At 37.8% G+C, this 16,485-nt stretch overlaps 1 protein-coding gene across 8 annotated transcripts in view; it reads right to left on the reverse strand.

Moving 5' to 3' along the window:
- VMP1 (vacuole membrane protein 1) overlaps positions 1 to 16,485 on the reverse strand; it is a 126,064-nt gene that overhangs the window by 13,744 nt on the left and 95,835 nt on the right. For all 8 annotated transcript variants that reach the window (XM_086360582.1, XM_086360584.1, XM_086360583.1 and 5 more), the window contains 2 exons: positions 15,432 to 15,548; positions 8,476 to 8,537 (listed from right to left, as the gene is read on the reverse strand). In XM_086360582.1, the coding sequence (XP_086216708.1) occupies positions 8,476 to 8,537; positions 15,432 to 15,548 (179 nt within the window). The remainder of the gene's footprint in view (positions 1 to 8,475; positions 8,538 to 15,431; positions 15,549 to 16,485) is intronic.

A 16,485-nucleotide genomic window follows, 5' to 3' on the forward strand; every position in this document is an offset into this window, starting at 1 on the left:
CTGACATTATATCTGTTCAGAGTTTCATATATAACTAGATAAACCCTTTGATTTAGGAGTAGATAACAGGGATATCTTTCCTTAAGCCTACTGATACTAATGGTTACTTTCCAGAACTGTGCAAGAAATAAATCTACAAATTATTATTTCTGGTCAAGGGAGGGGAATTATTTACCTTTAAAATTACAATAAAGTTTGGAGGTAGGGCTTATATGCTCTCTGGGACCTTACGAGTGTCATACCATGACATGCTATACTAAAAATACCACAGGTCAAAGGCATACTTATTATGTAGCTGGGCCATTTCATCGTTACACTAAGACTAGAGCCATTTGTAGAAGAGATATTTCTTTCAGCCATCAGTACAGCATTCAGAGCTGTATAAAACTGATAAGAAATCTCACCACCAGAGATGTAACGGTCAACTCTAAATGATTATTCCCTTGCCACCTGGGGAGGTGAGTAGTCTGACATGGCAGGCCACATGTACACCTGCCTAGACAAAATGTGACCCCAGGCAAAACTAACTTATCAAAACTAAGAGTCATCTTGCTTATGTCCAATCTCTTTTTTATCCACCTTCTCCTGCTTCCGAGCTCTCCCTTTAACCATACTCTAGGCTCTACTACTTGCTCACCTATCTTGCACTGAGAAATGCTCATAGAAGCATTTCTCAAATGCTTTTGTTCAAAGCAGCAAAAAAAAAAAGGAAACATTTCAAATGTTCATCAATGGGAGAGTGGATGAATAAATGGGATAATATACAATGGTCAAAATGAACAATTTTTTTTTCAGGTACAAAGTTTATTACCAGAGACAAAGCACAGCAAGTGGGAGAGCACACAGAGAAACTGTTAGAAGCAAGGCAGAGACACACACCCCGAGAGCGAGGGTGTGGGCGACCCCCTTGGTGAGGAGGAACCCAAAACGAACGATTTCAGCAGCACACAAAAATATTAGCACCATAACAATAAGCAAAAAGTCTCAAAAGATTACATATAGTCTGATACACATTATTAAGTTAAAAAGACTAAAATAAAAAATTATATGAGTTATTTATAGCCACTCTGAGTCCACATCCTTATCAATAAAAGAAAGGAAAATACTGATCATATAGGACTGGAATTAGAACTAAACAGTAACCACAATTGTGTGTGAAGTGTTCATGGTGTTTAATAAAGAGTACTCTCAAGAATTACTTGTAAACTCTTTGATGAAAAACTTTGTCCTGGTAAAAGGCGTTTTTACTCATCAGAGAGTAAAGAAACGGGTACTTTCTTTAGGAGAAGTAAGCCTTCCTCAATCTTCCCTGACAGCACATAAAATAGTCACCTAATACTCGACCATTCTGTTCACAGTCAGCAGAAACTTTGGAAAACAAGAGGTGAAAAGAGGCAACATAAAAATGGAGAGGAAAGGCATTTTAAAAATCCACATGCCTTAGAATTTTAAATCACTGACATGAGTGCATTTCAACTACATGTAGGGTATTTTGAGATAGAACATTTCACATTTTGACTGCAAGTTGGAAAGATCACCAGTGGTCTCCTGAAACTGGGGAAGAAATGCTACTCAAAAGAACACTGTTTGCAACAACAGCAATTACAAGTGGATACAGAGAGGAATTAAATAAGCAGCCTGTGTCAGCGTTTACATTCAAACTCAGATTTGTTTTGTCCAAAGCCTACCTGCTCTTTTTACGTTATATTCCATAGCTGTCCTTACTCTCAGGATTCATTTTTCATGCTTCCTTGGCTTAGTATCTCATAATTTTAAATCTGAACTGCTGCTGAGTTTGTCTTAATTTTTTCTTTTGATTTTTACTCTACCATAACAATTCATCACTCCCTTAATTGTAGGTACATAGGAGAAGGCAATGGCACCCCACTCCAGTACTCTTGCCTGGCAAATCCCATGGACGGAGGAGCCTGGTAGGCTGCAGTCCATGGGGTTGCTAGGAGTCAGACACAACTGAGCGACTTCACTTTCACTTTTCACTTTCATGCATTGGAGAAGGAAATGGCAACCCACTCCAGTGTTCTTGCCTGGAGAAGCCCAGGGACGGGGGAGCCTGGTAGGCTGCTGTCTATGGGGTCGCACAGAGTCGGACACGACTGAAGTGACTTAACAGTTTTAAATATGGTTCAAAACATGGTCCATTGGAGAAGGGAATGGCAAACCACTTCAATATTCTTGCCTTGAGAACCCCATTAAAAGTATGAAAAGGCAAAAAGATAGGACACTGAAAAATGAACTCCCCAGGTCAGTAGGTGCCCAATATGCTACTGGAGATCAGTGGAGAAATAACTCCAGAAAGAATGAAGAGATGGAACCAAAACAAAAATAACACCCAGTTGTGGATGTGACTGGTGATGGTGATGGAAGTAAAATCTGATGCCGTAAAGAGCAATATTGCATAGGTCCCTGAATCAAGGCATATTGGAAGTGGTCAAACAGGTGATGGCAAGAGTGAATGTCGAAATTTTACAAATCAGAGAACTAAAATGGACTGGAATGGGTGAATTTAACTCAGATGACCATTATATCTACTACTGTGGACAAGAATCCCTTAGAATAAATGTAGTCGTAGTCAACAAAAGAGTCCGAAATGCAGTACTTGGATGCAATCTCAAAAATGACAGAATGATCTCTGTTTGTTTCCAAGGCAAAGCATTCAATATCACAGTAATCCAAGTCTATGCCCTGACCAGTAATGCTGAAGAAGCTGAAGTTGAATGGTTCTTTGAAGACCTATAAGACCTTCTAGAACTAATACCCAAAAAAGATGTCCTTTTCATTATAGGGGACTGGAATGCAAAAGCAGGAAGTCAAGAAATAACTGGAATAACAGGGAAATTTGGCCTTGGAATACGGAATGAAGCAGGGCAAAGGCTAATAGAGTTTTGCCAAGTGAACGCACTGGTCATAGCAAACACCCTCTTCCAACAACACAAGAGAAGACTCTACACATGGACATCACCACCAGATAGTCAACACCGAAATCAGATTGATTATATTCTTTGCAGCCAAAGAAGGAGAAGCTCTATACAGTCAGCAAAAACAAGACTGGGAGCTGACTGTGGCTCAGATCATGAACTCCTTATTGCCAAATTCAGACTTAAATTGAAGAAAGTGGGGGAAACCACTAGACCATTCAGGTATGACCTAAATCAAATCCCTTACGATTACACAGTGCAAGTGACAAATAGATTCAAAGGATTAGATCTGATAGAGTGCCTGAAGAGCTATGGACAGACATTTGTGACATTGTACAGGAGGCAGTGATCAAGGCCATCCCCAAGAAAAAGAAATGGAAAAAGGGACATGAGTTTGAACAAGCTCTGGGAGTGGATGATGGACAGGGAGGCCTGGCGTGCTGCAGTCTACGGGGTTGCAAAGAGTTGTACACAACTGAGTGACTGAACTGAACTGAAGTTTTAAATATCCTTCAAAGTGCTATATTCCAAATTTTACTAGTTTAGTTTGATGATTTGCCATACACAAACACACACACACACACAATTATCATATTAACAGTGTCAAGAGGGAGAGCTAAGAAAGGAGAATATTTCTATGGCATATTACATGCAGTATTTTCAGTTCAGTTCAATGAATCTATGGAATCAATTTAGCTGTTCTCCTTTCCTTTTTTTTTAATTAATTATTTTATTTGTCTCCTTTCCTTTTCTGAAATAAACTGCTAAGCTATTTATTATGATATAAAATAAGAGATTTAGGTCTACTAAAAATTCATTCTCCTGGTTTAAGTTAATTTTCAGTCGAGGCTTGGGGATATTATTTATTAATTATCACCTGAACCCTTGTATAGCATTTCCTACTTCAAAATATAGGAAAACAAACCATGTCAAGCTTAACTGGAGAATTCAATTAAAAGATAAAAGTTATTACAAAGATGATAAAGATATCCATTCAGTTCAGTTCAGTTCAGTCACTCAGTCCGACTCTTTGAGACCCCATGAATCGCAGCACGCCAGGCCTCCCTGTCCATCACCAACTCCCGGAGTTCACCCAAACTAATGTGCATTGAGTCGGTGATGCCATCCAGCCATCTCATCCTCTGTTGTCCCCTTCTCCTCCTGCCCTCAATTCCTCCCAGCAGCAGTGAGTCAACTCTTCGCATGAGGTGGCCAAAGTACTGGAGTATCAGCCTCAGCGTCAGTCCTTCCAATGAACACCCAGGACTGGTCTCCTTTAGGATGGTCTGGTTGGATCTCCTTGCAGTCCAAGGGATTCTCAAGAGTGTTCTCCACCACCACAGTTCAAAAACATCAATTCTTTGGCGCTCAGCTTTCTTCACAGTCCAGCTCTCACATCCATACATGACCACTGGAAAAACCATACCCTTGACTAGACGGACATTTGTTGGCAAAGTAATATCTCTGCTTTTTAATATGCTATCTAGGTTGGTCATAACTTCCCTTTCAAGGAGTAAGCGTCTTTTAATTTCATGGCTGCAATCACCATCTGCAATGATTTTGGAGCCCAGAAAAATAAAGTCTGACACTGTTTCCACTGTTTCCCCATCCCTTTCCCATGAAGTGATGGGACCAGATGCCATGATCTTAGTTTTCTGAATGTTGAGCTTTAAGCCAACTTTTTCACTCTCCTCTTTCACTTTCATCAAGAGGCTTTTTAGTTCCTCTTCACTTTCTGCCATAACGGTGGTGCCATCTGCATATCTGAGGTTATTGATATTTCTCCTGGCAATCTTCATTCCAGCTCATGCTTCTTCCAGACCAGCATTTCTCATGATGTACTCTGCATATAAGTTAAATAAGCAGGGTGACAATATACAGTCTTGACATACTCCTTTTCCTATTTGGAACCAGTCTGTTGTTCCATGTCCAGTTCTAACTGTTGCTTCCTGACCTGCATATAGGTTTCTCAAGAGGCAGGTCAGGTGGTCTGGTAGTCCCATCTCTTTCAGAATTTGAAGCAGGGCAAAAGCTAATAGAGTTTTGCCAAGAGAATGCGCTGGTCATAGCAAACACTCTCTTCCAACAACACAAGAGAAGACTCTACACATGCACATCACCAGATGGTCAACACCAAAATCAGATTGATTATATTCTTTGAAGCCAACGATGGAGATGCTCTATACAGTCAGCAAAAACAAGACTGGGAGCGACTGTGGCTCAGATCATGAACTCTTTATTGCCAAATTTCGACTTAGATTGAAGAAAGTAGGGAAAACCATTAGACCACTCAGGTATGACCTAAATCAAATCCCTTATGATTATACAGTGGAAGTGAGAAATAGATTTAAGGGACTAGCTCTGATAGACAGAGTGCCTGATGAAGTATGGATGGAGGTTCGTGACATTGTACAGGAGACAGGGATCAAGACCATCCCCATGGAAAAGATACCCATTAGCATCTGGTAATAAAGAATTATTATACTGCTAGGTCTAATTGTTTATACTACTTAATATTTTATCTGGAAAACAAGCTGATGGATAATCCCTGTAGATAGTGCTGGGGGGGGAAATGATGATATCAGGACATTCCAACATGTGTCCTGCAAATAGTTTTTAAAATATGATACACGCAAAACCAAACCAAACTACCACCCATTCCAGTAGGTCTTGAATATCTCAGAATAACTTTATGTAAAATCATCTTTAAGAGGAATCACTGGAATTATTATTATTTTTTAGGGGCTGTGCTAGAGGAGACAGTCAAGGGAAGGGACTACTGATTTTGAAAAATATAAGGAATAAGAAATTGTTACTTTAGTATGTTGGTCTAGCTTAAAAATACTTTTATGGCTATTTACTGTAACTTTATTTTTTGACTACACTTAATGGGATCTTAGTTCCCTGACCAGGGATCAAATCTGTGCCCCCTGCATTGGAAGTACAGTCTTAACCACTAGGTCCCCAGGGAAATCTCATATTGCTATTTATTATAGATAAGTAATGTAACTTCTTAGAAACTCTAAAGGCTGGGGAAACAGAAGAATCTGGGCTATACAAATCATTTGATAATTCCTACTGGCCAGATCTTTATTTGGACACCACGTGTTCATTTATTCACCAGATATTTATCAAGAACCTGTTATGTGTCAATCAAGATGCCAGGTGCTGTGGACACAACAGCAGACAAAAATAAGCATGGCCTCGGCCATTAAGAAGCTTACAGGGTAGTTGCAAAAGGACAGTAACCATACACCCTTCAAACATGAATGTAAAAACGCAACTGTCAGTGCATGCACTACATACTGCTAAGAGGCCCCTAGGAAAAAGGGTAATTGTGACCCAGTCAAGGAAGATGCTTTTGTGAAGATAATAGCTGAAGTCTAAAGGATATTATCTGGGCGAGTAGTTCTCAGAGGGATTGGTGGTGACAGCAGCAGTTTACTACTTGTCAGGGAACATGTGACAATGTCTGGGGACATTTTTGATTGTCACAACTGGGAGATACTAGTGGCATGTAGTGAGTAGAGGACAAGGGTGCAGCTAAATACCTTACAATGCGCAGGGCAGTCCCCAACAACAAAAAATTATCTGGCCTAACATGTCAATAGTGTCAAGGTTGAGAAACCCTGAGCAGGTCAAAGGGAAAAACACGAGCAAAGACCAGTTGTGGGAGACTCAAGCAGAGAAAATTACAGGGGACAGATCATTCAGGGCTACAGAGACCATGGTAAGGAGTTTTAGCTTTACCTTAAGAATGAAGGGGAAAAACAACAAGGAACTATATGAATATCCTGTGATAAACCATAATGGAAAATACAATGTCAATCAACTATACTTCAACTAAAAATTTTTTTGAAAAAAATGAAGGGGAAAAAAAATGAAGGCTTTCAAGAAAAGGAAGAACCAGGGAGTGAAGACAGTGGTGGTGACAAGGTCAGACATGATTTTTAAAAGGTTACTAACTGCAGTATGGCAGATAGACTGGAAGGAAATGAAACTGGCTGTGTGTGTTTGAGATAGGTAGCTAACGTAACTTCTTAGAAACTCTAAAGGGTGGGGAAACACAAGGTACTAGTGGTGAGGATGTAGAAGTAGCTGGAAAAGTTCCTTCTATAAATGTTCAGTATGAAAAGAGGAGAAAGAATGAATGTTCTGTGCTGCATGCACAGTCGTTCCTGCGTGTGGGTTGGTGTGGTAGTCCTGTACGTTCTTCAGAATTCTCTCAAGGTGGCACAATAATCTAAAAGGATGAAATGTCACCTTCATATTTCAAAAAAGGGACAAGAATATTCCTTCTTTCTTTTTGAATGTGACATATTGTGACTTAAAAACCACTTTATAAGTAAGAATTCAGGCAACAAAAAACTGGAGTAATTAAAATTTAATTTACGAAACATAATCTATATTCCTAATCAGAAGAGTAGGTTGTAAAATCAATGGTTGACTCCACTGAGTATATTCTCAAGAATATGTTTTTCCTCAATTGCTATATTAATACCTAAGCAGAAAATTTTAAGAACTCTTTTATCATAGAACATACCATACACAGAAAAGAGTAAGTAATATACAATCAACGGTCCAAAGAATAATAAAACTAGTATTTGTGAACTCACTATCAAGTGGCAAGTTTTCAAGAGCAAAATTTTTCATAAAAGTTTTTTTTAATAAAAGGTTTTAGGATAAAGATTTGTGTTAAACTACATAAAGAACACTTCAATTTACACATTTTAAACACAATTTAACACTTTCCCACTAACCCACCATAGGACATTTATGCTATTAAATGAAAAGAAAACCTCTCACTCACAAACACTGAATTAAAAAAAAAATCATATACTGAAAAAAAAGGGCTCATTTACTATCTGGCAGGATTCACATTCAAGTTGACATTAATTTGATTAACCAAACAGTCCTTTCCATACTGTTTTATCAAAGTCAAGTCCAAAAGTTTGTGACACTGTCATTTAAAGCATATGTTAAAACTGCTGTTACTCATTTAGACATACAAATAAAAGCTTCGGATAGCCTTTTAAAACGGCCTAATTTTTTTCTAATGAAGTAATAGATTCATAACACATATTTTGGTATCTTATCAAGCCTTACTTAATGAAATGTTAATATTTTATGTAGGATTATATACAAATGAAATACAACTGTGTATCTGGCATCCAATTTTGGCTGAAAGTCATAGCATTGTACCAAAGCACCGTTAAACTCTTAACGATATACACATGTCTTGTACTAAAGAGAATTTTGTATTTCTTTGGAGAGGCAAGTCTCAAACTGCAAAGCTTCTTTTAAATCAAGAATTATATGACTTGATACATGTTTGGCTCAGAATTAAACAAGGATAATCTGAGCTTCATCACTCCCTACTGTAAGAGGTTTATCTTCAATTTAACTAATAATGGGGCAAAATATTTTTCCTACTCCAAGAATAAAGAGCTATCACAAAAACTGTATACAAGAATTCCTTTTCACACCTGTCCTCTCATTCAAACCATGATGAGAGCATTAGCCCTTAAAGGTTACTCACCCAATGAAAGCCACCATCTGCTCCACTATATGTTTGCTGAATGCTACGATCACGAAGAGTTTCTGTAAAGAAAATGCCAGTCAAAATAAAGATTTCTCTTATTATCAAAAAAACTGATATAAACTCACAATTCTGACAACAGTGCTAACTGCAATTTAAAAAGCTCTTAAAAAACAAAACCAAACACCATCTGACAAATGCTACCTACTTTGTATTTGAAAGATGTTTTTCCTTAAGCACAGTTCTCATCTTGCCAGGATACACGACCATGTCTGAGGGAAAAATATGAGTCACGAAACCCAAGGCTGGGTGCATGATCCACATGTTCTACGTGTTTTAGAATGGAGTATACAACTGAGGTCATGGGTTCCCGTATGGCCTCCATCACTGAAATTAAAGTTGATCAGTTTGATGACAGGTGTCTGGGCTAAATCTAATCCAGAGGATCTTCCATATCCTTTATGGACAGTTTTTACAAAAGAATTTGAATAGTCAAAGCAATCTTGAGAAAGAAAAAGAGCTAGACAAATCAAGCTCCCTGACTTCAGACTACACTGCAAAGATACAGTAATCAAGATGGTATGGTACTGCGACAAAAACAGAAATACAGATCAATGGAAGAGGACAGGAAGACCAGAGATAGACCTCACACAAGGTCACCTTGTCCTTAAAAAAGAAGAAAGAATATACAATGGACAACAGAGCTTCTTCAATAAACAGTGCTGGGAAGACTGGACAGCTACAGGTAAAAGGATGAAATTAGAACACTCCCTAATACCATTCAAAAAAAAAACTAAAAGTGGATTAAAGAGCTAAATGTAAGGCCAGATACTAAAACTCTTAGAGGAAAACAGGCAGAACACTCTGACATAAATGGCAGCAAGATCCTTCTTGACCTCCTACGGTAATGAAAACAAAATTAAACAAATGGGACCTAATTGAACCTAAAAAGCTCTTGCACAGCAAAGGAAACCATAAACAAGACGAAAGGACAACTCTCAGAATGGGAGATAATATTTGCAAAGGAAGCAACTGACAAAGGATTAACCTCCAAAATATACAAGCTTATGCAGCTCAATATCAAAACCACAAACAACCCAATAAAAAAATGGGCGGGAGACCTAAACAAACATTTCTCCAAAGAAGACATACAGATGACCAACAAATACCTGAAAAGATGCTCAACACAGCTCATTATTAGAGAAATGCAAATCGAACTACAATGAGGTATCACTTCACACCTGTCACAATGGCCACCGTCAGAAAAAATCTACAAACAATAAATGCTGGAGAGGATGTAGAGAAAAGGGAACCCTCTTGCACTATTGGTGGAAATGTAAATTAATACAATCACTATGGAGAACAGTATAGAGGTTTCTTAAAAAACTAAAAACTACCAAATGACCCAGTAATCCCACTACAGGGCATATAAACTGAGAAAACCATAATTCAAAGAGACACATGTAGCCCAGTGCTCACTGCAGCACTATTTACAACAGCCAGGACACGGAATCAACCTAAATGTCCATCAACAGATGAATGGATAAAGAGGATGTGGTACATATGTACGATGGATTATTACTCAGCCAACAAATACAGTATGTTAATGCACATCTATGGTATCCAGAAAAATGGTACTGATGAACATATCTGCAGCGCGGTAATAGAGACAGATGTAGAGAAGAGACAGGAACGGGCGGGATGAACTGGGAGAGTAGCACTGACGTGTACACACTACCGCGTGTAACACAGATAGCTAGGGGGAGGCTGCTGCACAGCACAGCGAGCTCGGCTCTACGCTCTGTGACGACCTAGAGGAGTGGGGCAGGGAGGTGGGTGGGAAGGAGGCTCAAGAGGGAGGGGATACCTGTATTCTTAAGGCTGATTCTCACTGCTGTACACCAGAAACTAACAAAACACTGTAAAGCAATTATATGCCAATTGTTTTTAAAAAAGTATCACTGAAAAGTTTCATTCTCAGATCCTGAATAAGCTTGGATTTTCAGGCTGAGGGTACAAGCAAAGATATCAACAAGTTTTGGGGAATCTTTATCAGATCTGGGGAATTTTCTGTTTGGTGTTACTAAGGTATTCTTCATTAATTAAGATACTGATTCCTTACTTAACTCATAAAGATGCCTTTAGGCTTACAGGTAGCAAGTATTTTCAACTCAGCATATATTACTAAAAGTACTTACTATGGATAATGTAAGCATTAATAAGACTTTTATGGAACACAAAGATGGGAAGAATACTTCTTTAATATGCTGAAGAAATTTACGAGTTTTCCGATGTATAGTATAAAGACGATTAAGTACAAAAAATAATACGTATAAGGATAAACTGTAAAGGCCTCAGCAGTAAAAACAGTGTATTACAGAAGTTCACAGAAAGAAAGAAAAGGTCACATAAGTACAACTAATTTGAGATTCTGAAAATGATATTAAAATTTAGCTTTAAAGGACTGATAATAATTCTCTGAATTGTTGTTGAGGTTAGTCACTAAGTGATGTCTGACTCTTTTGCTACCCCATGAACTGTAGCCGGCCAGGCTGCTCTGTCCATGGGATATCCCAGGTAGGACTACTAGAGTAGGTTGCCATTTCCTTCTCCAGGGGATCTTCCTGAGCCAGAGATCAAACCCACATCTCCTGCATTGGCAGGTGGGTTCTCTACCACTGAATCACCTGGAAAGTCCAATTCTCTGAATAAATATGAGTAATTCTAAATTCTTTTAATTCCTAAAAACAAACTCTCCAGTGCTTTGTTACTGTGCATTAAATAATAACTATAGCCTATACGACTAAATGGGAGGGAAGTGAAATTAAATAACATCGTGTTAGCCATCCACTGCGCATCTCACCAAAGTGGTTAATTCAGACTAAAGCTTGTTATTTCAGTAGAAGATTAATCAGGCAATGATATTTTCTTAATCAATGTCCTAGGCTTAACAAAGACACTGACAGTTGCACAGTTGGACATGTGAGAAAGAAATAAGGCTAGAAAAATAAGTTTATCATAGTCCTTTTTGGTATTTGTTTAGGTATCTATCAGAGAAGGCAATGGCACCCCACTCCAGTACTCTTGCCTAGAGAATCCCATGGGCAGGGGAGCCTGGTAGGCTGCAGTCCATAGGGTCGAGAAAAGTCAGACATGACTGAGCTACTTCACTTCCACTTTTCACTTTCACGCATTGGAGAAGGAAATGGCAACCCACTCCAGTGTTCCTGCCTGGAGAATCCCAGGGATGCGGGAGCCTGGTGGGCTGCCGCCTATGGGGTTGCACAGAGTTAGACATGACTGAAGTGACTTAGCAGTAGCAGTAGGTATCTACTGGTATCTATTGGGTTTCTCTGGTGGCTCAATTGGTAAAGAATCCTCCTGCAATGTAGCAGACCTGGGTTTGATCCCTGGGTTAGGAAGATCCCCTAGAGAAGGGAAGAGCTACCCACTCCAGTATTCTGGTCTGGAGAATTCCGGACTATATAGTCCAAGGGTCACAAAGAGTCGCACACAACTGAGCAACTTTCACTTCACTTAGGTATCTATTAATGTGAAAAAGATATTTCTTATCTTATGAAAAAAGTAAGCACATATAGATATCAAACAGTTACAAGATGGATGATGATTTATAAACAATCCTACACGAATGGTGTATGAAGATTATGAAGCTAATAAGACAATTAGTATAGATCATTTATGAGAAAAGCATTAATATATAGGACTCTTCTAAGTATCCATACTAAAAGCCAGTTACTCAGAGCTATAGATCTTTTACTAAAAAACAGAGCTAATGATTTGCCTCTCAGTGACTATACCACATGTTTTCCCTACCATCATTTCCTAACATTCAAAATAAGCCAATGCCAGGATAATTGCACGATTTCATTTCTTAAAAACAAAACAAGACTTTCTTTTTATATATAACAGTTTGAAAATTCACTGTGCTGGGCAAGATACTTAAGAACATATGTCTCAGAACATTTAAGAACATATGTCTCAGAATCATCTGAATGGGGATTCTACCAAATAATAAAAAAAAGGCACAGATCTTCAAAGAGCCCAATCAACCATGTGTACAAAGAAAATAAGGGTAGAGTAGGAAAAAAAAAAGATATGAGTGTAGGGAACTAATGGCACCAACAGAACAAAGAAGAAACTATACATCTGCAAAAGAAGATTCCTCCAGATTCTGGAAAGAAGAATCACAGGCTGAATCATATATTAAATATTTACTGAGTGCTAACTACATGCCAGATGCTATTCTAGGCACTAGAATACCTTGGAGAGCCAAGAAACAAAAACTGTCCTCACGGAGCTTATATTTCAGTATGTGTGCATTTGGTGGTAGGGAGAAAGTTGAGAGGCAATAAAGAATACACATGGTAAGTAAATTATATGGTACATGAAATATTATATAAGCATGTTGACTTCTTCCTTTCTTCATCATTTAGGAGAACAGAAATATTTCTAAGGGACTGTATACAGGCACAGGAATTGAACTTGTCCAGTAGAAAGAGAAATCCTTAATTAACATTATTAGGTGGGTTGATTTCTTTTAGGGGATGTTTAACAGACAGCAAGATATAAATAAAAGTAACAACATATATCAAGGGAAGTTGTCTAGTTTAAACTGAGGAAAAAAGAGAAGAGGACCAGAAGAGGTTACTATCAAATTACAGAAAAGTCTGTGTGTAGTGTGTCTGCCCTATTGTTTTAGAAATACTTGTAATGTTTATATTACTCACTAATACTGCTTACCCAAGGAATGAGAAATGTTTGTGGCCCTGAGCTACATCTGGATGCACATCAAGTGACATGCCTTTAGAAAGTATGTCTCTCTGATACAACGGAACACAACAAACATATCCCGTGGTCTCAGTTTAGTGAAGGAACTCAGATTTTTTTCCTTTCAGAAACACAGATGGATTTTAGCCTTCTTTCTTTGCTTCCACACAGATACAGGGAATGAATGAGCTTTGACTTTAGAGTTTGGTTTGAATTCTAGGCCCTCCGATCTATGAAATGTGGATAATAACCACATCACAGGATTGTTCTGAGATAACCAATGCAAACTGCTTGGCATAGATCCTGACAAATAACAGGCCTTAAACATTTCAGTTTTTGAGATCATATAAATAAATTACAGTAAGGCAATGCAAAAGAGTGGAAAGAACAATGAAGTTGAAGCCGAAAGACTCAGGTTCAAATTCCAGCTGTTACTTACTCTTTTAGGCACCTACTTCCTTCTCTAAGTTTGATAATTACAAAATGGGAGTAGTAATTTCTCTATCCCAGGATTATAAGAATTAAATCAGATGGCATACATTAAGTACTTTAGAGTGTGAAGCACTAAATTAAAAAATTAAGCATTATTATCATAACTTGAAAAAAAACTGAGAATGTTAAAAACTCTATAACTATAGGGTACTTTTAGCATAATATATTTTACTGTATTTTATAGAAAGTCAGTATAATTCATAAAGCAGAATATATAAAGTTTATGGATTCCTAGAGAAGTTGCTATTATAAAGGGAATGAAAAGAACCTGTTATTGTTCCTTAAGTATTAACACTCTCAAAGGACTTCAAAAAGTGAAATGATTTTATTATTAGAAAAATCCTATTACAGTGTTTTAAATCTTTACCAAATAACTAGCATTCCAGTATTTAAAAACCCATCGTCCTGAACAACACACTTACTTAATATAAGTAGGAGAAACTATATTCCTTGAAGGAGAATAACAATAAAGTCTTGAAATTTCAAGTGATTATCATGGCAGGATTAGAAGACAAGCTCAATAAACTCATCCTAAACACCAAAATCTAATATTAGAAACTGGGCAGGCAGAAGCAGCTAAAGTTTTCCTTTAAAAAAAAAAACAAACTTATTTATCTATCTGGCTGCCTCGGGTCTTAGCTTGGCACGTGGGATCTTCTTAGTGGTGCACAAACTCTCTAGCTGCAGTGTGTAGGCTCCCTTGGCCCCTGACTGGGGACTGAACCTGCTCCCCCTGCATGGCCAGGCGGGTTCTTAACCATTGGACCACCAGCGAAGTCCCTCAAGTCTTCCTTTTTATTCTTCTAAGAACTGGAGGTAGAGAGGTGGTGAGTAGAAACTTGGGGGATAGACGTCCTTTCAATTATTATGGAATCAGACCAGGGTTGAAGACATTACTCACTGTTTTTGCCTTTCCTCTGGTGAATGCTTCCTTGCAAGCCTCATTAATTAAGACAATCTTTTGCATGTTAACTCTATTTTATTCCAGTAGGATTTGCCTTTTATACTACTCCTATCAACTCATATCAAAGTCTTAGAAGCATATATTCATTTCCTCTCATTTAAGTCCTTGGTCTCTTTTCTCTGCTCTAGTACACACACACAACTCACACTGCCTCCAACCCCACACCTCCCCCACATCCTTATCCTAAAGATTATGTGAAGAGTGGCTTTGAGACTAGCAGATTCTCACTTCTCTAACCAAAACCCGCATCTCTTCGCCTCCTCAGGGCCCACTTTCTTCTCCATTCTCCACACTAACACCTGGCTGGTATTTTGTAAAGGATATCGGTGCCTTGAGAGGAAGTGTTATATATAGAATATGTGAAAGAAAAGTAGAATTAATGAAAGAGAATACTTCCTCAGCTCATGATCAGTTTTTGTTTGGTAAAAGTCTTGGATTAAAAGTTTCAGAAGGCAAAAGTGAAATAACGATAGAGAGAAAGGAAGGGACAAAAGAAGGAAAGAAAGAAAACAAGGAGGAATAATTTTCCAACAGAAGAAGGGAAAACTGCCCCCAGTAATCTTCAGTGATGTTCTGTGTCTGAATACCAATCCACTAAGGAGCAGAACTCAAAATCCTAACAATTTGTCTTGGAAAGAGCAAGGGGAATATGTTTTCAGTGCCTTTTAATGGGTTCATCATCATTGAGCAGGGAGTCAAAGGGTATAATTACCTGGATATGCATTTTAATTATTGCTTTTCCAATCAGGGTTGCACCAAAGAAAGTCCAAAAAGGTACAAGAAAGTGTCCACATGTTATTCCAGCCAGATCAAACAAAGGATTTGGAATCTATTCAAAAAAGAAAAAATAAAATGAAACATCCATATATAATCCAAAAAACAGTTTAATTTTACTACCTATAGGTGTGTGGAATTATGCATTAATCCTTGTCTACCACTGCAAAGACAGGTATGGATTCCCTGATCAGTGCTAGACTGTCTGGAATTTAATCCCATTCGGTAGATACTTGACCATTTGACAGCAGTGAGGTATAAATGAAGAAAAAGCCTCAAGATTATTTCAGTAGTTATTAGGGTCCTAAAATCTTTGGCTTGAAATAAGATTATCTGGAAAGTGCTCTACCCTATAGAAAACGTTCTTGTAAATTCACAAATAAATTTACAGGTGGGATGTGCTTTCATTTTTCAACATAAAAAAATTAATTATTTGTATTTTACTTTATGACCGTCCAAGGCCACAGGGCCATGTGATTTATTCTAGGAAAAAATCAAGTGTGGAAACACAAGAGCACAGATACAGATGTTGTGAATACTCAGTCCCAGACAAAGAAGTGATTCACAACAAATACTTTTCCTGAATATTCCCACATTTCAAGAATGCTAAAAGACAATTTCATGCAAAAATGCAAAGAAACCACAAGCTGTTTTTGAGTACTTCATCCATTCTTCTGCCAAAGAAGTACTCTTGTCCTTGAGTCTGTTGGTGGAACCATTTATAAGCTAATTAATTTATATAATTTCATGTTTGTACTTCCATCATGTTTGTACTTCCAAAGAAAAGCCCAGTTGTTTAAAAGATATTTGTCACGTATGTTCTTTTAAAAACAATGCCATAACTAACTCAGAATTCAAGTATTCTTTTATTAATAATACTCAAATTCAATAATATAATTTTTCTTATCCAAATTTAAATGCTTTCTGTAATTTCATGTCTTACAACCATTTAATAATTGTATCACTTCCACATCCTTACAACCGTCATTTCT

Source organism: Bos grunniens, chromosome 19, assembly GCF_055505025.1.
Source record: "Bos grunniens cultivar Pamir isolate PY7600 chromosome 19, Bosgru_T2T1.0, whole genome shotgun sequence".
Classification (NCBI taxonomy): Eukaryota; Metazoa; Chordata; class Mammalia; order Artiodactyla; family Bovidae; genus Bos; species Bos grunniens.